This window comes from Melanotaenia boesemani, chromosome 16 (assembly GCF_017639745.1).
Source record: "Melanotaenia boesemani isolate fMelBoe1 chromosome 16, fMelBoe1.pri, whole genome shotgun sequence".
Taxonomy (NCBI): domain Eukaryota; kingdom Metazoa; phylum Chordata; class Actinopteri; order Atheriniformes; family Melanotaeniidae; genus Melanotaenia; species Melanotaenia boesemani.
This window is the reverse complement of record NC_055697.1, coordinates 18,736,036-18,760,843: the sequence shown is the minus strand read 5'-3', so window position 1 is coordinate 18,760,843 and position 24,808 is coordinate 18,736,036. Positions and strand designations below refer to the sequence as shown.

Genomic DNA, 24,808 nt, shown 5'->3' with positions numbered 1-24,808 from the left:
GGCTATTTGTTCTTTTTATATTGTCTGATCACATTGCCTTCACCTCCTCTTTTTTGCTTTCTAGAAGATATGATTTGATATAATTGTTGATATGATTTAACATGATGATAATTACTTTATGAAATAACAAGCTGAGCTAAAAAATAAAGACCAAAGACTCATTAAGAAAATTTTCTTTGGGCTTACAAATCAAGACAACTGGGACCATTTTTCCTTACTGGCAACCTCAGGGGCCTCCCCCTGTTGGCCATAGATAAAATGTTTATTTAAGACCCACCCCTCCCCATGCCCTCTCACAGTGGCTTTATTTTTTAAATCAGAACCTTTGTCCATCTTTGTTTGACAGTAATATACTGACCACCACTGTGGTAGCATGACTTATTAGCAATAAGAGTCCCTATACAGAGTAGAGTAAGCCACAGGGCCCATTTATAGTGCCAAGGACATATTCATGTCATGAAAACCAGGATGGTGGCAGCTCTCATCGGATGTGAGGACTGAGAGCCTTGTGCTTTGTCAAAATCAGACATGTTAAGAACAGCCCATTTAAAGGTGAGGGGATCTGACACATGAAATATTTTTCCCCTCTGTCTAAGATCTGAGCAACAATGACAGTCTCCATTTGTTATTTTTATGATACAGTACTGCAGTCTTAGATAACACAGCCCTCATCTTCGCCCTTCACCTCCACTTCATATCCCTACCTGAAAGCCCCTACCCCCACTCTTTTTTAAACAAAACGTTTATTTGCATTTCTTAAACATATTTGAGCTTTCTTTATGTGTGGGAGATGGTCACAGCAGGTCCTCATTTAAAGAAAACAAAGTAATGTCACAACGGTGCTGCAACACAGAAAATTATTCAGACAGTAATTCCAATGTTTACTGGTAAAAACTTGGAATATAAACAATAGGAGTGAAACAGAGTGCTGCATGATTCTGCATAGTTCATTTCAATGCTGTTTTTTCATTAACACAAGGTATGTTGACTTATTGTTTGTTTGTGTATGTGTTCTGGTCATGCTTTATATCCTATTTGTGCAACTACAACTGCTTTTTGCCCTGTGAGGTATTCCTTTTGTGTTATAATGTTAAGAAACCACCCTCTGTACATGACATACAAAACAATTTGTATTTGACGCACACTCAGTGCAGTTTGGGCTTGTAACAACAGTTGTTCTAAAGTTAATGAAGTAATCTTGTTTTTTTTTGTTTTTTTTAAGTAGAACAGGAGATGCCATTTATTCTATCAAGACTCCAGTAGTGACACTCAGATCAGCTGCATTCCTGACGTCCCCATGTCAGCTGCACAGAAAGAATCTCCCTTTCCTCCTTTCAGCCCTCTGCACTCTACCCCTCCACCATGTCACCTGTGTGAAAGCCCCAGAGCCTGGGTGCCAGAGGTAATTACAGCAGCAAGGAGCTCCCAGAGGAAGGTAGCATTGGCAGGCCGCTGCCCAGGGAGAGAGGAGTAAAAACCAAGGACAGAGCTCCTGTCTTGGTCTGGTGGAGGAATCAATGTGGAGGAGACAAAGTAAAACAAGGCAGCAGAGAGAGAAGTAGGAGGGAGGGGAGATTACAGTTGGCAAAGAGATGTTCTATTGTGGCCATGAAATCTACACCACAGTTGTACAGACAACATCTGATGATAAATAGGTTGACAAAACAAAAGGGAAGACTAAAAGGAGAGAGGACAAGTCAGCAAGAAGATGAAAATAAAGAAAGAAGACGAGACTTAGAGAAAAGTAGACAGAGAGCTAGAACTAGACAAAAGACAAAGTGAAGGAGTATGGTGGGGGCTTTAGTGTGTTTTGGTGAAGACGTGACACAAAGTGGAGTGGAGTATACAGTCTGGCAGAGAGGCCTGAGGATCCTCCGCTACTGTCACCTTGACTCTAACTCTTAGTGCTGGTCCAACTGCCAACTCAGCTCTAAATCTAGCAGCCCAAAATGGAGTCCCAGCCTTAAGAACACTGAAACCTCATGAGGACTGGTCTGTACCAAACCGTTAACAACAGCCGCACACACAGTAAGACACATAGTTATGTCTTACCATGACAAATTATTGTTTCAGCCATAAAATGTTAATAAATTCATTTTTTTTGTGTGTGTCAAAGATTTAATCATAACTACATTTTAGGAATATGTTTTTTTTTATTGATTTATCTGTAGATGCATATATTCTAGCAACCATGTCAAGACACTATTAGCCATTTTTAAGTTTAAAATTAAATTTGTTTAGAATATCCCTCAGCAGTGACAGTAGTAGATAAAACAAATATCTTATTACAAAAAGAGTGATCAGACAAAGAAATATGCCTGCTATACAGTAGAAGCCCAGGGTCCTTTTAATCTTGTTGTTCTGGGCCTGCTTCCAGCTTATTTGTATGTATGTATCTTAAGTGGTGCACAACTGTTATTAAATCCCAAAAGGACAGCAGCAGCAGAAAAAAAAAAAAAAAAACTTTCCTGATGACACTCATGGGGCACCTCACATTTGTTTGGAAGTTGGCTTTCATTGCATGTCGAGGTGATCTACACTGCAACTCCAGCAACACTCCTAGCTCTCTCTACCTCCTCCCCCTCAAAAATAAAACCAAAGAAAAAACATAAAAAAAACAGGAACAGATCCAAGCAAAGAGTAAACTGTTTTACAGTTGCTGCACAACAAATAAACAAACATCTGGAAGCATTCAGAGCAGCCCATTAGAAGGGCTCTGGGCTTTGCCAAAAAGGGGTAAATGATGAGGAATGGGCTGTCGAGAGGCTGGTGGAGACAGGGGAGAGGCCAGATGACGGAGCTGTGGGTGCTAAGCACTGCCTTTTAGAGCTCAGCTGGGCTCAGATAGATCTACACCTGCTGCTATCTTCTCCTCCCCTTCTCTGCTGCAGCAGACATCTGGATGGGATATATGACTAATGGATGACTAAACTGCTAGTGTTGAAACTTAGTTGTTGTCATAATGAAGGAAAAGGTTGTTGGTGTGACTTAATGTTCCTCAACACACTAAGTAAAACTAAAAGTGAGTTTGATGGCTTTAAAGGATGTTAATGCGCCAAAGCAGACATACTGTTCCCCCATGTCTATTCAGTGTCGCTCACGTATTAGCCAGAACTGAATGTTTTGTTTATCACTGTATGGATTAGGTGCATGACTTTTATCACAAGGTCTTGCTTTGTCTTTGTAAATGAAGACAAGTGTTCCAAGATTTTTCTTTTTTTTGTAAATTAATTGATTCATTACCTCAGACATCTGTTTCTTTGCTTCGATGTGTCACAGCATGTCGTTTTTCTTTTCCATGCTTATCCTGAGTGATACCTCAGCTCTGTTTGATGTCACTCTGTAGCTCAAATGAAAACACTCATCATTCTGCTGACAGTCTTCTGGTTTGGGCTGCCTTGGCATGTTCTACAAGCATGGAAATGTCCTCTCTGGAGTTTTGTGAGGAAAGACAGAGCACCTTCAACATCTCCCTTTAGACAATATGTATGTGCTCTGCAAGACGTTTCAGTCAGCTTCGTAATGATTATACCAGCAGAATCTGTCCCCTGATAAACATCATTCTTAAACAAAAAGACTCACACTGGCCCTCACACAAGTGAAATAAGCCACAGGAAAGAGCAAAGTCTAAGCTTTTCCTCCAGACTCTCCAAGAGTGTTCTTTACAGAGCTGCTTTGTGTAAACTTTTGCAGTAAAGCAAACTATAGATGATGTGCGTGCTTAACATCGATGACAAATGACAGAACATGAAATATTGTTACAGAGAATGATATATACAGACTGGCTTGCCAGCTTATAGACCGAGCCTCTACACAAAACTCTATTGCATTAACAAAGTAAAGTCATGGCCTTCTTCCCAGGTACTGAGTTCATAAAAATGTTTCTCAAGCACTCGTCACTATGTGAAGGTTTTATTTCCTTGTGTTCTTTGCCAGTTGTTGAACTTATGAGGTATCCAAGTTGAGCTTTTAATGACTGTGTGTCTTGTTGACATCTCAGATGATGTCATGTAAATCACAATGCAGTCATAAAAGCTGAAACCTCAAAGAGGAGATTTAGCCAAGAAGGACAACAATGTACCGCAACAGTGCAATTACCCAAGTACTTTATTATTGATTTTAGAGTACTCGCGTATTTTCACTCTCCACCTTTTTATTCTTTGCTAAATTTAATAGAGAACTATTTGTACAATAAATACACTATACATATATATATATATATATATATATATATATGTGTATAGTGTATTTATATTTGAACACAGCTTAATTTCCAAGATTGCATTGAATGTTTATGAAACAATAATAATGTTTAGTCTTTTAGTAAGCCTTTGCCCTACTAATATGGTCAAAATTTGAGTAATTCCACTTCCACAGTCGGTTATGACTTAAGTTATATACAAACAAAGCAGTTATTGTTAATAACTAATAGTGAAATCCAAAGTGATTTGGTTACTATTATATTTGATATATTTATGTTTTATTTGAAAAGAAAATAGGATAGTAATACCTGGATTGGTGTGGAATAAACAAGAGCTTTAAATACAGTCCCAGTCACATTATTCCATAGCTCCTGCTACATATCACAGTAGTATATACTCCCCTTGTATAGGACAGGCTCTATTTCCTTTATTGGAGTCAGATGATGCAATATTATCCTTCCCAGGAGTGGATTGGCTTAGCAACATGAATATTCATTTAAGCCAGGCCTATGGAGATAAATGAGGGAATGAGGCAAACTGGGCCTGCAATCCTCTTTTTTTTGAGGGGGGGGGGGGGTGCTGTCCTTGTTATTACTAGCCCTGGAAATCACCTCCACATTCTCTGTTTTAGGGGCAGCCTAGATTAAAATGCCAAGATAGCCTCCTCAACTTCCATGACAGGCTTGACTGCCAAAGTCTGACGAGCCAACTCTAAACTGCTCGGAGAAAGCTGCCTTCCACCAAGTGTCATTATCTCTCCGCTATCGGATGGCACTCCTTTTGCAGCGTGTGAATAATTCTGTTTGTGCTGGGTTTGGGGAAATGTCAGTGACACCATTGTTTTTACCTTTTCTTTTGATGTAGCTGAAAGAGTCTCCTGAGTGTCTAGAGTTCTTAACTGATGTTGGGCGTATACAGTAAAAATTTAAAGTAGAAAGAAAGAACTGCTGTCAGCTTCTGAGCTATTCCAAGAAATTTGCTAGTTCCTTTACTGCTGGTATAAAAGTAAGTTTTCTCTCTGGGATGTTTTTGCCTTAATAAGGGTTGTTTCAGTCAAGTTTAAATCTCGATTTGTTTGACTGAAGCAGTCAAAGTAGTTTCATTATGACGTGCAAAAGAGTTCCCCAATGAGTTTGGGCATTCTTTACCTAAAGGTGAGTCAGTCTGGTGCTACTATGTTTTTAAATCATTATTCACATTTTCCCAGTCAGTTTGGATGTTCACTGTTATTCTTTCAAACTTTTCCATCTATGATCAATAAAAAATACTACATTATGACAAACTGAGCAATATTCTCAACAGCAGGAAAATATGGAACCTAAATCTTTACAGTCTGTGACCATTGCAGACAAACCTGTCTTTTTTTTGTAATAATTCAAAACCAACTGGATTGACTCATTAAAACTAGGCACAAACAGATGTAAGTTTGTTGGCTGCTTCTCCTAATGTGTCAGACAGCTAGACAAGGACATGAGTTTCTGCCAAACCAGCCCAGCCCTCCTGGAAAAACATACTGCTGGTGCTCTGGACCTTGGTCTACTTCCCAGTTACACTGGTCATTCTCAGCAAGGTAGCACAACATAAATCCTCAGAAGTGGATACGTCTGCTGCAATCAGCTCTGATTCTTATGCAGCAACACTAAGTTTCTGCTGTGATTTGTGGTTGTGGTTCAGGATAACTGATATGCGGTATATGCTTTCAAGTCATACTTTTAGACAAATTCCGGGATAGGTTTCTGTAGCCTTCATGGTTTCCAAAGGTGGGAGTCCATCATTATAATTTAAGTTAGGGGTTAGCTTCCAGATGGTTTTGGATATTTTTACAGCAGGATGGATGTTGGGTGCTTTTTTTTCAGTTTCAGTCCCCTTTGTAACAAATTGCTTGCCAAGCAGGCTGAATCTGTCTGCATGAGGGGGCTTGCTACCTTTCATTCTGATGAATAGCCACTAGCATGCAGGCAGATGCTGGATGACTTGTCATTCTAAAGGGGACAGGATCAGATCATAGTAAGCCCTGAAGGTTTGTAATTATCGTGTGTTGCCAGGCATGTTTTGTAAAGAGTTACACGATGCTTTGTGTTTTGGATTGTATAACAGTTAACAGAATTATTTATCATGTTAGTTTATTTAGCTTTATATATCTTAATCAAGTCATTTCTCATAAATTCTACTTTGACTAGAATGCAGACACTAATGCTAGGATAATGGATATACTTAATGATTCAAAGAAATTAAATTTGAATTCATTCAGTTTCTTGTTTATGTTGCAGCTTTCTTGTCCTATATCACTGAATGTTTATGCCAGGCATTGCAACAGAGCTATATTTGTCATTGATTTGCTTGAAGAGCACTTTTAATTTCAATGGAGTACACTGTAAAAAGTAACTAGTTGGCTTTACTTAAAAAAATGCAAACTCAAGTTTTTGTTACTGAGTACAAATAATTGGAATGATTTGATTTTGTAAAACTTAAATGAACTTGATGAATTTTAGTATGCTGGAAGTACATGAGGTTGTGGAAGTAACTTGATGTGACAGTTCCACATAAATTTGAAGAGATACTTCACAAAATTTTGGTTTTATTTTCAACATAATGATTTCAAGTTCACCATACTTGAAATGGTAATTGATTCATTTAAAACCTTTCTTGTTTTGCATGAGGAACTTGCTGTGGGCATGGGTTTTGCTAAATTAATGTCACACCACAACAGATCTCTCACAGTGCAGCAACTGCCTGTACTTTCAAAAGGCACTGGGTAAATTCAACAATTACCAAGCACGCAAAGTCAAAGTGCAAGTTTTATACAATGAAATAAATCAAATTTGTTGTTAATGGAAGTCAAAAGCATTATCCAAAACCTCCTTCTACTTTACCCCACCACTGTTGTCAAAAATATCGATTCTCAGATAATCAATACAAAATGTAGTATATAGTTAGATATTAATTAGTATGGGATATTTTGCTTTATGTATTATATAAAATGTGGGATTACAGTGGTTCGATTTAAATGAAGAATGAAGTACTAACAGACATGTATTGAAAAATCTTGGAATATTGTAAACACAATTTTAAACTAGAAATTTATTGTATTTCTTTTGGAAAATTAAATTTTTTAGAGTGAAAATAAAACAAAATGCTCTAGGGGCTGCATATTGCAAAAGTAATATAATAAAAATTGCAAACTGTGACTCAAGAAAACTTTTCGAACCATGAACGATTAACAATTTCTCATGAGTTTGACAACACTGTGCTTAGCAGTAACCCGACACAATACATACAACATTTCAGCTGTGACAAAGTTACTAAAAGAGGGTGATATTTACAGTTCTACTGCCTGAACATTTCAAGTGTAATGCAAATATTCAGTCACAGATGCAGTCACTATTCTATACAGTGTTTTGGGTCCTGAAACATCACACACTAAGACATTCATTCCCAGGTATCATCAATGCTCAAGCCATTGCTGTGAGAAGAACTGAACTCATCTGTCAATTATGGTAAGCTCCACTGGGCCATTGTCTAAACTGTTTTCACACTCTCTGGATTCACTCTGGTGACTTCAGTGATTTATTGTCAACTGCTTCAGCATCAGTACACAATTGGGAGAAAGTAAGCTGTGATGTCTGAACACAAACTATTGTCAGAGATCAGCATAGCTCACATTAAGTGCCATTTATATTATTCATTGCATCACAATGTGTGAAAATCACGTTTTACTTTGCTGCTTGTAAAGGAAATAGAAGGACATTATCCCTTATGCTTGGATTTCAGTGTTATGGATGTGAACTTTTTTTCTTCAGATTCCTTCTGCAACTGAATGAACCATATCAGACCTAAACCAAGCACAGAGACATCTTGCACAGTAATTTTTGAGGGTCAGCTCGTCCTGCCCTGCCTCAAAGTCCAGAGGGTCAAATGCATATAAATGCCAAAGCATTTTTTGTTATACTGATGTGCATTTTAACTCTAAATATATAAAAGGGGAGCCTTCAGTTAAAGGAAGAAGTGGGTCCTATGGTTCATAGAGGCATCAACATCTTGGCTCAACTAGAGTGAAAAGAGCGAGGGTCACTGAAATGCTAGCAAGTCCAAAACAACCTTTTAATCTGTCACTTTGATTTGCTTATTAAGTCTCTTTAAACAGACAGAACAGGTTTCTCTGTCATGATAATATGAGCGGACAAGTTATTTCACCATCATAATTTGATTCACAAATTGTTTCTGGCATGTTATGTCGCTGCAGAGCAAGATAATTGAATTGACTGAATCTTTTTCTTTTTCCTCTTTACACATGAATTTACTCCAGATCACTGTGATTTAAAGAGCTTTTTGCTTCATTCCACATCCTTCTGAAGAAAACAAGCAGGAATAGAAATAGTAGACTGTTTTGTTTTTTTCTTTTTCATATATAAAACAGTTGGGAGCAGTTTGTGCATATTGTAGGTCTTATCAGCTTAATATTTAGATAATGCTGTCACAACCTTCCTTAAAAATTGGTTGAAACATAAAGATTTTATATAGGTTCATTTTAAGAAACTGGGTACATATTAATATTAAATAATTAATTTAGTGCAAACACGTACATTTTTTTAAATTGTTGTGTAGAGTACTGAATTCCTGCAGAGCAGCATACGAAAGCTAAAATATGTCTCCTCGCTTGAAACCATTAGCAAGTGTTAACAGATAACCTTTTGGCAGCAGTGGCAAACTACTCCACACCAAATGAGCATTTTCTACAACTGTAAGCCAAATTTGAGGATTTGGGCAATTGGATAACAAAATAATAAGAAGGCATGATGATATCGGATGAAGAGAAATGAACATATCTAGCAGTGGGATTCTATGTTTGTTTGCTTCCACTATGACCCTAAGATGCAGTGTCTCAGGGCTAGCCAACTGTTATTTTTATTCTCTGGTCTATTATGTTGTTGATTAAAATGACACACTTGGACCTTTTTGATAATTTTTTCTCTTTTAATTACACCCTCCACTCAAAAAATTCTGTTATCAAGGCAATGTTTTTTTTTTTTTTTGTTATGATATTATTTGTGCTTTATGTAGTAGTGTCAGAGAAAAGAAAAAGGATGATGTTAAGAGAACCTTGGCAGAGAACTGATAACACAGCTACAGGCAAATGTCCTGTCTACTATTACTAACCCACTGTGACATTTTGGTTGAGAAAGAGCTCAAGCTACATGGCTTATTTGAACTTTTTTTTATTTAAGACTTAATGCTGTATAGCTTTTGTTTTTGTTGTTGTTATGCAGTTTTAGGAATTGCTTCCTTGCTCTGCTTCTGTTGTGATATGTGTTACCCATTAGAGTATGGCAAGGTAATCCTGACAAATACAATGAACAAATCAAGGTTATTAGTGCTGTGATGTGCAGTCGATAATATTTGGCTTCATTAATTCCCATGCCCTGAGATGACATCCCGCCCCTATTAGGTTTGAAATCTCATCCCCTTCGCCTCTATACCTCAGCTGTGGCTCAACCAAGCAGCCAAGCAGATAATGCGCTCTGAGCTCTGAAACATGTACCATTATAATTAGCTTTGTCAGGTCCTAGCCCCTACAACCCTCATGCAGATAATATGATAATATGTCTTCATAACCGGCTGACCTTACATGCTCAATATTTCTCCCCTTATGAAGATTACATGTCAATAAAGTAATTGAGTCCCGGGGTGTGTGGCAAGTGAAGATTTAGGTTATTGGACTTTTCGGGGCAGTGATGTACGAGCGTTATTATTCTACCTGTCAGGAGATGTGCAAGGGCTGAGGACAGTCCGAGAGTGTCAGGGGGGGAAGGAGAGGTGAGGAGAGAAAGAGTAGGAGAAGCAGAGATAAGGAAAAGCGAAGGAGAGGGGAGGGTGCAGAAAGAAATTAAGTAAGCCTAAGGAGGACATAGACGAGGAAGAGTAAGGGAGACGGAAATGAAGAGGAGGGTGGTGGAAGACTGGGGAGAGCATGGGGGGAGCTCATTTCTCACAAAGAGGGACAGATCCACAGTTAATCATTCCTTCATACCTTCATCTGTGTGTCCTCTTCCTTACTCTCTGAATACGAACAGGGGATATGTCATATTAATTAAAAGAAATAGAGTAACAGTGGAGCCATCCATCTGAATGGAGCACAGAGAGGCCAGAGGGGAAGGAAACATTCCACACAACACAAACCCGTCATCACCTAAGCCTCACATCTGATTGGCTACTGTGGGTTCATCATTTTAAATTCCAGCAATACATGACAGCATGTAATTTAGCACTAGCATAATTTCAAGCTGCATGTTACATCTCCAAGAATAAATTTTCCATCACTTCTGCAGTATTTAATGCTTTATATGTGGTCATCTTTCTAATCATTACAGCGGAATGAATAATTTAGAATTTTTTAAAAATGACTTTTAGAAATCATAATAATTTTGAACATAATAACCTTAAAATAAAGGCGTAAGTGTTGTAAGAATAAGCATTGCTTTAAATATGCCAGTCTTAATTATTCATTCATCCATTCACTTTGTTGCTCCTAACCAGATGCCTGAGCCACTTCATCTGGCTCCTCTCAATGCAGAGGAGCAGCGGCTCTACTCCGAGCCCCTTCCAGATGACCGAGCTTCTTACTTGTCTAAGGGAGAGCCCAGCCAAACTGCTAGAAAACCAATTTCAGCCACTTTTATTCACAATCTCATTCCTTGGTCGCTACCCACAGCTCGGGACCATTGGTGATGGTTGGAATGTAGATCGAATGGTAAATCAAGAGCTTCGTCTTTCGGCTCATAATTGGTCACCATAACAGACCGATGCAGAGTCCACATTAATGTAGATGCTGCACTGACCCACTTGTTGATCTCCCATTTTGTCCTTCCCCAACTCGTGAACAAAACCATGAGATACTTGAACTCCTCTACTCAGGGAAGGACCTTATTCCTGATCCAGAAAGGACACTCCACCCTTTTCCAGCTGAGGACCATGGTTTTGAATTTTGAGGTGCTGACTCATCCCAACCGCTTCACGCTCAGCTATGAATTGCTCTAATTGCCTAGTCATACAGAGCTTGTACAAGGGGGTCTGGTATGGCATACTCCAGGAGCACCCCACAGAAGAGTCCCCACAATGCACATGTAGACTGGTTGGGCAAACTCCCATGCCCCCTCCAAGACCCTGATGAGAGTGTAGAGCTAGTCCACTGTTCCATGACTGGGACAAAAACCACACTGCTCATCCTCAATCTGAGTTTTGACTATCTGATGGAATCTCCTCTTAAGGATCCCTGAATAGACTTTACCAGGGATTCAGAGGAGTGTGATCCCCCTGTAATTAAGGCACACCCTCCAGTTCCACTTCTTGAAGAGGGGGACCAGCACCCAAGTCTGCCAGTCCAGTGGCACTGTCCCTGATGGCCATGCAATGCTGCAGAGGCTCTGCCACCAAGGAGCTTTTTAACCACCTTCGCGACCTCAGCCCCAGAGATAGGATGTCCCCCCAATGTCCCCCACCTCACCTCCTGCCGTAGGTTGAAGTTGAAGCTCTGCTGCAAATAGGAGTTGAAGCTCTTTCTGACAAGAGAATCCACCAGACTTTCCCAGCAGACCCTTACTACACAACACAACCTGATCAGCATCCTCCCCCACCAAGTGGTAATCAGTCCCCCGCCCAGGCCCCATGGGCAAATGGCCAGTCTCCAGCCCCACCTCCAAGCCTGGTTCCAGGCAAGGGAAACTTGGCTCCAGAGTTTTTATGTATAATAGGGGTGGTTTGCCATGGGTTACCCAATTAATGTTATAAAGCCCCCGACAACATAGGTCAGGGGAACCCAGACATCCCTCTATCCAGTGACACTCTACAGCTCCTTCTGGGTGATCCCAAGCCATTCCCAAATCAGAAGAGAGCCAGATGTTATCAGGCTGGATCTCACATTATTGCTGAAAGGCAGCTGCTCTGTGAATGAAGATAAATACCCAAATTGGTACAGTTTTACTGGGGAAACATTATTGAATTATATGGTACAAGCAGTATTTTGTTATTTTATATCACTTTTGAAAAAATGCCGATAAACTAAAAAGTTAGACAACTTAGCTCTTGCTGAGGAGCTGCCTGAATCCCACACTGAAAAAGACCAAGAGCACAGGACAGAGGCAACATGACCAGACATGACAACACAATTTGCCCCAGGATATTTTTCTCCCATTTAACTGGTGAGGATTAAAATTTTATCTTCTATCTTCACAAATAAAATGAGGCTATACCGAAAGTTTGACTTTAACATATCATTTTAGCTTTCCAAAACATGTCTTGGCTGAATTCACTTTTGATTCCAACATACTGTATATCTGAGCCATATTTGTATGTAGTAATTTCTGCTTCTTTTACTCCTTTTTCTTGCACAATTTGGTGACAAATTGTGCTAAATGCCATGTGTCGAGGTGCCATTTTACCCATCATAATTTGACTGTCAGTGCTGGAGACAGAGGAAATGGGATGTGAAAATGAGTGTGGTCGATTGAGGTCCAACAATGAAGGTTACGCACATTTTCAGCTGTGAAAGGGACAGAAGCAGGGGAGACACAGAGGCAGGATGGAAGAGCAATGTTAAAGGATATTTTACCATGTCCCTTTAGATTAGGCCTCAAGATTGATATCTTCCAGTCAGATGACACCCTGGTATGAGTGATCCAGCCCCTCCATCATTCTGACATGCAGCTCTTGGCTAACGCTTATCCTTGTTGATGGGCACACCCTACGCCACAAGGGCCTTGGCTAACATACCCACCTTACTCTGTCCCCGTTTCTGTCTGCCTCACTCTGTTATCTCTGTTCTTTTATTTCTATTGCCCTTCTCCCCTGTTTTCTGTCACCATGTCATGTCCAATCACTGTTTGGCAGGCCAGGCACTCAGTCAGGCAGGCAGGGAGCAGGAGCCCCAGGTAGAGAGCTGCCTAACAGGCATCAGGATGGGCACTGAAATGACTCTAATAATGGGGTTTCCATGTGGGCCAGACTGGCCAGTCAGTTAGCAGGGCCAGGACGGGGAGTAATAAGTGTTTGATGTCTGCAGGCAAAGGAAGTGTGAAGGAGCATAGCTAACCCTGGGCACTCTGGTCAGGCAGGTGCAGCCAGCTACACTCTGAGGGTGACGACTGTGGACAAGACATTGGATTAGTATTGATATGTGTCACGCTGGAGGTCAGTAAGCTGTTTGTTTAAGACAGTGTCTCAGAACAGTTGCAGCCATGCAGTAATTGATGTCTACATCAAAAGAGTGGCTAGAAGAAAACTTGATGTGCCTGATGCTTAGTGATGGGGAAAACTATTGTGAATTTTATAGTATGGCACACTAAGACAATACCACAACTCTGTGACTAAAATATCAGTGCATGTTCATATGCATGTGTAAAACTCCAGCAGCAGTTACTCTTGTGGTTAAATTTGCTAGCCATCTTTGATTTGATGGAAATTGTCACTGACACATAGTGAGGTGCCATTCTGTCTACTGATGCGTGAAGTCCATCATTGTCTGTGTGGTTGAGTTTAGTTAACATGACACTTAGCGACTGACATTGCTTTGGAGCCAGCAAAACACTGTCATTGTCATGTCATTTATCTTTTGCTTGCCAATTTTCGATGTGTTCCTCTCTGAATGCCTCACTGAACGCTTGTGGCTTTTTACCGTCGGCATGTACAGCTACACAGTTTCAGTGCCCTCTAACTATACGTCAACCCCTAAACACAGTTTTAGCCCAGTGCCTTGCCCTGATAAAGCCACAGCTGTCCTTTCTGGTGTGGCTATCTAGTAACAAGCTACTTCCCTTTGAACAGTTTTAGGTGGTTGTAATTGACCTGACAACGGGGTTCATTATGCAGTCCCTTTCATGCTGTTTTGCCTGATAATTATTATTTAATGTGTTCAGATGGAGAGCATCATTAATTCATCCTTTCCTCCAATGTCAAATGGATGAACAGTGAAGTTATCACTCTCTGGTGATTAATATTATGCTCTTTTGTTATTGAATCCTGTCCCAGTGATTAAACCTCCATTCAGTGACTCATCAGCAACTCTTATTAACGGCACCATTAACGAACACAGTCAAACCTCTAATTGCAATTTTCACTTTTTTCGCTCTATTTTGGTCAGAGGTTTGGACCACTTATCTGAGGTTTTCTTTTAATTAGAAATCCTGGATGTAATGAAGAACACAATCAATCAGTGTCATGCCATGTGGTGTGCATGGGTGGTGATTTGTGATCCACATGTTAATGGGGAAAATGAGCACTTATGATTACTTGCGTCATTAGTGGCTTCATGTGCCCTTAAGGGTAAATCAGCTATAGCAGTAAATAACCAGCTTGTCATTGTTGTGCTTTAAGGAACTTTCCCTCTCTTCCATGTAAGCTGTGTGTTGGTTAGATGATAGCAGATGCCTTGAGAAAGATGCTCCAAGGATACTTAGGACTGTGTAAACTGGCCAAGCTGTTCACCTTCAACCATCATACTCTTATCTACAGACTGCAGAGCTACTGTAACCACTGTTGTCCTCAGGCTGTGGAATAAATGTCACTGAAATTAATTTCACCTTTTTTTTCTCATCAGACTTCCCACAAAGGTAATCGCTTTTTGAGGTCAAAATATATGTGCCCCAAAATTCAATTTCCTACTCATCCTCATATGTTGAAAGGTACAGTGAGTCATAACTGGTAGACATTTGTCTGGTTGCAACTGTAATTTACCCATCAGTAAGTAATGCTGTTTTCAATTTAAATTGTTTGATTGTAGCCATTTTGGTGCTTACAGTGTTTTGTTTTTGTTTTTTCTACTTCAGCTTGTTCTGTAAATAAGCGGAAAATATAACCAGTTCATAAAAACATGGGTTGCTTTGTAGATTGCATCCCTTGAATGAATGTTTCATCATAAATATTGTTTATGTTTCTTCATTTATTTTGTCAGTTATGAGCCTAATCACAGAGCTATCTTCCTCTATTAGAATAACCACGGGTTTGGTGAAGCATACAAGACAAGCAGCGTTTGTTATTGTTGCTCTTAAGAGAGAATCATTTGGCAAAAATATCCTTGTTATTGATCAGAGCTGGTTGAGCCATGATCCAGCAACCTACATCTGACAGACTATCAGCCTGTGGCAGTAGCAAATTTTTCAACTTTCCATTTTCCCATACACACATTTTAGCTTATTTTCTCATCCTTCACTGGCCTTGTGTATGGGTTGTTATTATCTGAGTCAGGCACACAGTTTTGAAATTTCCCTATTTTAGGTTTATGGTCTCTTTTTAACTTTAATAATTTAAGAAATAAAAACAACAAGGTAGTGCAACCACTGCTGCAACAGTAAACAAACATATCAAATGCATCACTTTATATTACTGCTGCAGAATGTGTTTGTTTTCATCACGTAAACTTTACTTTCAAGACCATTAATGCCCATTCTAATCAGTTCTGCAAATGACAGCTAATAGTGGGTACCTTCCATATATATATATTTTTAAATGGCACCAAGTCCTGTATATTTTTATGTATGCAATTAAAGTTACAAGATTCTGCATTCTTGACATGTTAGTGTACTACTTGTGTTATAGGCTGTATAATCCCCTCCTTCCCGTCCCCTTCTGCCCTCCTCTCATCTCTCCTTCTCCTTTCCTTCTCCCCAGCCTGTGCCTGGATGAAAAATGGGACACATTTTCCTGATAGCCTGTGTGAATGTGGAGAGTATAAATGGCTAATGAATTACAGATGAACATTGACGCAAATTAATCTTCCTGATGTCCCAGGGTTATATGGCAGCTATTTAAAAGTTTAATCAATACGCTGAAGTTGAGAACATGCAGGCGCTGCAGTTGTTTGGCTGCAGTAAGCGGCCAGGAGGAGAACAGGGAAGGCATAAGCCTATAGGCATGCATCATAATGACAGCTATTTATGTTTAATGGACTAAATATTTTTTACTAGAGGAGGTCAAATGTCACCTTAATTCTTAAAGTTACAAACAGCAGGTTTGTTTGTGGCCCAAGAGAGACGAGTGACACCTCCGCTGCTAAAATGTAACTAATGGACAGTGCAGTCTATTAGTTAAGATGGAGTAAGAATGGCTTCAGTTCCAGCATGTCATATTAAGCCTTCATGCCTTTCTTGAGAAATGCACATCATAAAAATGATAATAAGATACTCCCCATGCTGATGCCATCAATATGTGTTACTTAAATGATATCCCTGTTAGTTTATTTTCTTATTTCTGGTCTCTCTCCTTTACTCTAACACACACACACAGACACACTGTGATATACACCCATCTGACACTTTATCTGTCACCATATTTGACATGATAGTATCATGTACTTGCTGCAGATTTGTAGTCAGTGCCTTTATGATGCAAATAACCAGTTCCACTTGCTCCCAGAGGGATCAGTTTCATGAGATATGATGACTGTGGAGGCCATTTGGTTTAAGCAAACTCATGAAAAGTGTAATACTCAAAAAGCCATTCTGACATGGGGCATTATCCTGGTGAGCTTAGCCATTAGAAGAGGGGTACTCTGTGGTTGTAAAGGGAATAGACATGATCAGCAGCAATGCTCAGGTGGGATTTGGCATTTAATCGATGATCATTTGGTACTCAGGAGCCTAAAGTTTGCCTCCACCAACTTAAATTACAAACGCAAAGGAAGATGGAAAAGGAGGATTCATACTCTTGTGTGATTTATGCCAAATTTTTAATTCTGCCATCTAAATGTTACAGCAGAAATCTAATTAGACCAAATGTTTTTGTAGTCTTCTGTTGGCAAAGTTTCCTGGCTGGACATTCACTAGTTTCCTGTTCTTAGTAGAGAAGGGGCGGCCACTGTGGTCTTCTGCTGCTGTGGGCCTGCTGCTTTAAGCCATGACATGTGGGTTTTCTTTATCCAGATATAATCTTCTCAATGCTCACCATCAACAATGATGAGAAGTGTGTGGACTATTAAATGTGACTCAGAAAAATTAATGTGAGTGGCTCTCTGCTGATCTTCCAGGAAAATTAGTTGTAGTTTGTGATACTTGTTGACATTTCTTTTACAGGAAATCAAAGCAGATTTGAACTTGTGATGTCGAGCTGAACTAATAAAAAGACAGCTGAAGATGGATCATGTCCACAGTAGTATTCCTGACTCACAGTAGCTTATGCCACAACCTCATAAGTCACTCACACCAAGTCTCGTGTAGAAACCTGCCCAGCTCCATCAAAACTCTTCCCCAGCCTGGACAACAGTGTAATGTCAGCCCATTGTAGATAATACAGAAAACCTAATTGCATTGTTATTTGCATTCTTCATGTTGTTACATGAAGTGTTTATGTACACAATTAAACTATTGTATTACTATTTTTCTTAAGGGGTAAAGTATCTTTCATTTCATTTCATTTTTCTTTTGGATAGAACTGATGAAATTGTAGGCTAAGTGGTCAAAACAAAAGGTGGGGTAGAAAAGAGAGGAGTTCAAAAAGATCAGTAAACAACAGGAATCAAAAGGGGAAGACAGTTTGGAGGAGAAAGAGTAGAAGCATTTGAGACAAAAGGGGAGGACAGATGTGAAGAAGGTATGAGACAAGAAACTGGGGGTGGAGGGAGTGAATTCATGCCGAGAATAGATAACCTTGATGTTAAAAGCAACATCAGTTTGGTGCGTCTTTCTGTGACATATTGATGGCCCTTGAAAAGAGTAGAGCTGATTTTATGCAGGGAACAATCATTAAACCCACTCCATCACCCTTCCCTCTGACTTTCTCTTGTAAATATGTGCTGATTAAGTGCAGAGTTTTAAAGCAGGCTATGAGCTAATAGGGTTAGGAATCCCTACAGGTACACTCACATTCAGAGAAGCCCTAATAATGTGTCTGTAGTGTTTAAGATCCATGAAAAAGAATCTCAGACACACAATTTAGACTCAGCTTATACATTTTTTTAGATTAAAGCAATATTTTGCATTAATTAATCAACGTAAGATGTTTTTTATAGTATTCAATAGCTACAAATATCAGCCAAAGACAGAAGAGAGATGTATCTGTACCTTTTGCATGTTGTATAAGTGAGGCCGAGAAAGTTTTGAGTATTGGTATTAAAACGTCGGAAATTCTTTCACACTTGTAAATATGTCTATATTTGTTTCTGTTTGCACATGTCTTTAACACAAACTTGGCTTATACTCATGTTTTTTTAAAGTTCAACTGATAGAATCTGAATGGTATTACAAAATTTGAAATTGCACCTACGACCCAAGCAATATTTTTTCATATTTTATCTATTAAGGGGTACCAAATTAGTAGGGAGTGCATCGTGTCCAGTATATTCTATCTGGAAACTCAGCTGGAGGGAGAATTGTAAGACTTTTTCTGATACCTGTCAGTTTCAGGTCATGTAGCAGAACTCTAAAGGCCAGTTCATGCTGTCTATGCCCACAAGGGTCAGTGTGACCTAAATACTGTCACCTGTCCTAGTTTGCAAGGGTCTACACACAACCCAAAATTGGTGAACATGAGGACCCACTGCACTTTCTTCAAAATGGGCTTTGAAAGCAAAAATCGTAATTACTGAATGCAACTTTCCGCATCTTTGAGTACATCTGTCGCCTGTTTTCAGGGAGAACCTAAGCATAAGGATTTGTCATTAGCTGAATCCTACAAAGACACACAGAATATGTGATTTTATGTTTATATATCCTTTTACATGTAATTCCACCATTATGACAAGCACAGGAGTTGTGTTTTGCTTTTTTTTTTTTTTTTTTTTTAGCCAACCTTCTGGCAAACAGTGCAGTGTCCCATGAATTTCTTTTTAACCGTGTTTCATTATGCATGTTACAAATTCCGGTTGGAGATTATGGGAAGTCTTATGGGAATTAATGGCTGGCTAGTTGACTCAAATATGCAGAGTCTAGATTTTGTTTTGTGGCATTAAATAAAGTATTCTACGAAAACATCTTAGTAATGATCCTTTTCTTAAGGAAGGAGCCAACATGTCTGCAAGGTTTAGTTTTTTGGCCATTGAAATTTCTGATTTATTGATCCTCGATCTTGTAATACGAAAGTTATTATTATTATACAACTGGTGTTTTTTTCATATCAGACCCCTGTGTATACTGTGTTAAGTTTTACACTGCTACCTTACTCACACTGTGGCAGAATTGCCCATCAAGCCCCTGTAGAGAGGACACATGCTTGGGGTAATCAGCTCTGAAAAGACCAGACTGTCTAGTGATGAATTTATTCCTCAGCTATCTTCATTAAAACATACAAGTTACCGATTCTGTAGCCTTTTAATAAAGACAAGAAGGTTTGGCTCTCCCCTTAAAAACAACAAGGGCGTGCATGACATATGCAGTATAAAGGCCTTATTGTTCCTCCACCAGTGCATGATGGAAACATTAGCCTCCACATCACTCTGTTAATCTGTCACTTCAATGGCTGCTCCCACTGTTCTCACTGTGTGCTGTGTTTGTGTGCTTGAGATGAAAGTGCGTAAGGGTTTGTGATAATGGTGGAGAGTGTGGGTGTGGATTCAACTGCAGTCATCCATGGTTCAGGATACACGGAGGATATTGTGGGCTACAGAGTTTGGCACTGTTACACTTGTTATTAAATATCAGTTCATCAGGCGGAACCCCACAGGCATAAGCGTGGTCTCACAAGGCGTTATACAAGAATGAGTTAGGTTCAGTTATTCCCTTCCCTGTCTCCAGCCACCCCATCTTTCTCTTGGTTTCTCTTGTAATAAGAGCAAGCTCTTGCTGTGAAGGGAATGCAGCAAACTGGAGTGTGCTGTTTATGCACACAAGTCACTGCTTAATGTAGTGCCAAAATGGAGAGCTTTCACATTTATGCACTTTTCCACTCGCTAGGAACTCTACCACCTTCCCCGATCTTTGCTCTTTTCTTTCCCCTTAATTTACTCTTCCTCTTCTTCTTTGATCACACAGGCTTTAATAGCACTCATGGAGAGCTACAGGTCACACATCGCCCAGATCTTTCTGATTGGTGCTGGAGAATCACAGAATGTGGTCCATCCAATCCTCCTCAGTCCTCATGGGCTTGTGACAAGTTCAGCAGAGTGTGAAGGCTTCAGGCCCCTTTAGCTTTAGTTCCTTCATCTGTGAAGGTTATCTCTGAAAGGCTTTGGTTGCAACCTACAAATATCTTCCCTCTAGGTAATGTCTTATAGGAGCCTTGGTTCTGGTACCTCAGTGGGTAATCTCTTTAAGGGCACCACTCCTGGAGAAAATGAGTTACTCGCTGGGTACGCTGTGAATATGTGAAAGACCCCGGTAACCATGTGATCAGAGCACTGTGAGATACCCCGAGTCCTGTGGTGTCAAGCCCAGTATCCAACCATGGCACCTATGTCCCCAGGCAAATCACAGCAGCTGGAATTCATCCCCCCTGCTCCCAACCTCCTCGCTGTCAGAGAAGCGCATGCACACACACTCACACAAACCCACGTGTGTATATCCCTCATACACCGGGGGAGCAGGCAGGCATGGAGCTGGTCCCGGATTTTATCGGAGGTGACAGCTTCTCACACTTCAGTGTTTGGATCACCTCAAGTAGCTGGGCTATGAGGGGAAATGAGCACTGCTCCACTACAAAGTCCAGATTTAGATTGACTGAGCTTGTCCTCGGGCTTTTGGGCTTCTGCTGCTGCTGTACAGCTCCTCCGCCTGACAGAACACCCACCACTGCTGCGAGGGACTGGTGTGTGTGTGTGGATTTGTGTGCTTGTCTGCATGCCACATATGTGTGTGTGACTCGGTAAAGCCTACTTTGAAGAGTCAGAGAGAGTGGGGAAAGAGAGCGATGTGTCAGGTTTGCTTAGAATTGAGGGTGGCATCAGAATATGCTTGGCACTAATATGGCACCAGTATCTCTGTCCCCATCTCTGCTTTCTGTCACTTAGTTGCCATTCTCTTCCTGCCCTTGACAATGTCTCTTTGGATTATGTGATTGGACTTACCACTCGGAGCACCCCTCATCCTTCTGCAGCACTGCCTCCCCCATATGTCTCTCCTCTCCTGCCTTGTCTCTGGTCTGCCTCCTTCGCTCCTCCTATAATGCACTTGATGTCTATTTAGAAAACCTGGTGAAAGCTGTATCTGTTCTGCTGTCAGAGGATCATTGACAGCACTAATGCCACTTGTGCTTGCCTCATTTGGCAGGAGGTGACACCTACCTTCAGTCTGCCACATTCATCAAGTGGCGATGTGAGTGCCTATGACATCAGAATCAGAGCAAACCAACCACAAAGTTCTGGGCAGTCCTCTACCTGGACAGCCCCACCTCTTATTACAAGAAAGCACTGCAGACCATTTCATCTCCTTAATTGCCTTTACTTCTTCATGTTTGTTCCAAAATTTCTAAATAGATATTATGATATCAGAATGATCTAATTAAGTACTAGAAGATTGAGACATATTTTGTGGGAATATCTCTATTGAATAATGATTCTCCTTTATTATATTTGGCACTTTTAGCTAGTATGGTAGTCATTTTAGCTTTTTAATGTCAGCAGAAGTCATGACAGCTGTTCTGTTTTTTCTCAGTTTCCTGCTTTTTAACAGGTAATGACTAATTATGCGATGAAGTCATGATAAAAATGCCAAACATTTGATGGTTCCAGCTTCTGAAATATAAGAATTAGCTGCTGTTTTTTTAAAAAATATTGTGTTTCTCTAAATATACTTGAGGTTTGGATAAGGGCTACAACCAACATTTATTTAAGTTATCAAATGCCATTATTTTTCTTTCTCGCTTTGTTTTTATTAAGTTAACAAAATGTAAAAATATTGTCCTTAAACTCCCACTACACATATTGTCAGATTTGTCTAGATTTCTTTGATTAAAAGTCCAGATGCCCTGGAAGCTGTTCACATGAGCTTTTGTTAGCTTTAAAAGGTAGACACAGGACTTTTCTTTTTTTCTTCACTTTCTTTTTTTCTCTTTGGCCTCAAAGAAAAATAAATCAAGATTATTGATAAATGGAATCATTCTTTCAACCATAATTTGGACAAATCAAGTAAAAAGATGTTTGTGTCTAGGTTTTATGTGTGTGCATGTTTACCTTTAAGTTTAGTTTTTTTTTTTTTTTTTTTGTCTGATATATTAATTATTTAGCTTTTGTAAATAACATAAATGTGATATTAAATATGATGTAACAGGCACGATCATTTCATTGCTCACTGTGAGGGTTCTGTGTGTATGTATTCGTCAGCAAATTTGTTTTGTTTTTGGAAAGAAGTTTAAGAAATTTGTATTATTTTGCATGATAGAAGGTTCAAAAACAGCTTTCTTTTAAAATCATGTAGTTTGCCTTCCTCACCTATATTATCATCTAAAACAGACAAAAGTTATCCAGTGGGCAGGGTATAAAATGAACACCTGTTCAGCACCAAATGCATGTACATTAAATTGTGATTTAAATCTAACAGCTGACATAGTAGTAGTAACCTTTCTGTCGATGTTTAAGGACAAGAAAAAAACAAGTAAAAAGACAATAATGTGATTAAATGGAGTAATTTTTTCTTAAAAGTTTTAACAAAATTATTTAGTGTTACCTATTTTCTGCTTAGTGCATCTTTATACAGTTTGATCTAACATATAAGTTTGATATAAATAATATATCCTGGAATAAAAATATCTGCATATATTTTTTAATGTGCAGTCGTACCTCACCAAAGTTTTTCTTACTCTCTTTTTAGGGGTATTTGCCAAGTGTCGCTACATCTACTATGGCAAACACTCAGAAGGCAACAGATTCATCCGAAATGATCAGCTCTGATGGACATGGAGAAGGACATGAATAACAATGGATGCTCACAGCAGGGCAGAGGATCACATCCTTCTCTTATTTATTAAAACCACTGGTGATATTTGAGTCACCCGATCTGCTGGAGAAAGATTTCACTTTTATCAAAATATGCTGTTATATTAATGCAAGACGAATGTGTATTGTTTGGCTTTATCATTTTCTAGCCCCACTGTGAATGCCTCCTCTACTGAGCTGAGTCTAGTTCTGTCTTCCTGCTTGCAGCTCAGAGTCAGAGATGACACTCCCACTGACATGATTGCCTCTAAGCATCAGCTGCTACACAAGTCAAGACACACAGCTCACACACACGCAAGAACAGTCTCTATCTCTTATTGTCTTACACACAGGCAGCGACAAACAGACCCAGCCAATTGCTTCCCTTTCTTTGACAGCCATGATGGATCACATGTCCACTCCCACCACTAATCAAGGGTGAAAGGGGTGCCGGTCACACACCTGGGCCCTGACATGGACTCTTCTCCTTCATTCTCACTTTCTCTCTGTCTTCTCCTCCCACACATACACATATACCTGTGGTTTAAAACATGGGAGAATGTTAGCAACAGAAATCATCGACTCTTGCTTAGTTTGCATCAGACTTCAGATTGTTTGTTGTGCTCATAAAAACTTAATTAGTTTTGTCAATCTTTTTAGTAAAACTGAAAATCTTTTTAGATGTCAGGCGTTTAAGATATATGAGTAACGATGCAGTCAGTGTTTGTGCCAAATTCAGCATATAAAGATAAAAACATTCCATTACCAACTTTGGTAAGGACTGCCGTTGCTACCAATTACACGTTCCAGCTACACATTCCAGCTCTAGTTTAGGCACCTCTGGTCAAAATTACTTTTATGATGTTAAGTAAATAACAAATGAGCCAATATCTACAAGCCGTGAAATAACGAGATTATGGAGTATCTGGATTTTTGTTCCACAGATCAAGTGTACAGCAATACCTGATCAAATGTGACCTCATTGAAAAAGTCAGAGGAGTTATTTTAGAAAAAGTCATGGGCCTCCACAGAGATTAAAATCCAAGTTTTTGGCTGCAATGAGAAAGGTATATCTGGATAAAATAAAGGATGAAGAATTTAACGAAATATCTTTAGTTTTTAAGCATTGGTTTGGATGGATTGGTCTTGTGTTACAGCCAGTACACCAGGAAACTTTTCACTGGACCGAGGAAAAATTAGTTTTGTTAAATCCCTGCAAATTCCAGAAGCAAATGTCCCACCATGTGAAAAAAAAAAATAGTTTGGCTAAAATAGTAGGCTAATGATCCAAAGTGCATAAAGAATTACTTCCAGAGGCACAAGATGAAGATTTCCCTATGCCCATCACAGTCTTTTGACCTTAATATAATTGAAGACTGTGGACAAACCTTAAAAAAGAAATTAAAAAAATACTGAAAAGAATTGCTAAATCACTGTAATTGTATCACAGAAAGTGCTAAATTTCCCTTAATGCAGTAAAAAAGAAAAAAAAATAATAATCTTCTGGAAATCAGGTTATTTTTTACTCACATAGTAAGGCACAGAAAGGTTCACACAGCAGGCAAAAGTGGTCCAGATCTGACTTGTATGTCCATATGAACCCTAATTTTTTTTTTTTTTTTAAATAGTCTAAAAAGCACAAATCCAGGTGTTTCACATGCGGCATGGGACACTTTTTGCTACTAAATCTTATCCACATCTGATGTTTTTCAAAGCTACCTCAGCCTAAACAGTCATGTTGCATTTCGTCTGACTTTTACATCACTGAAGTGAGACAGAT

General features: G+C 39.4%; 1 protein-coding gene across 2 annotated transcripts in view; it reads left to right on the top strand.

Annotated features, from left to right (window-relative positions):
• Nucleotides 1-24,394, top strand: part of lrmda (leucine rich melanocyte differentiation associated) — a 228,334-nt gene extending 203,940 nt beyond the window's left edge. For both annotated transcript variants that reach the window (XM_042010790.1, XM_042010791.1), the window contains exon 7: nt 22,925-24,394. In XM_042010790.1, coding sequence (XP_041866724.1) covers nt 22,925-23,004 — 80 coding nt within the window. In that variant the 3' untranslated portion in view covers nt 23,005-24,394. The remainder of the gene's footprint in view (nt 1-22,924) is intronic.
• Nucleotides 24,395-24,808: the final 414 nt, after the last annotated feature.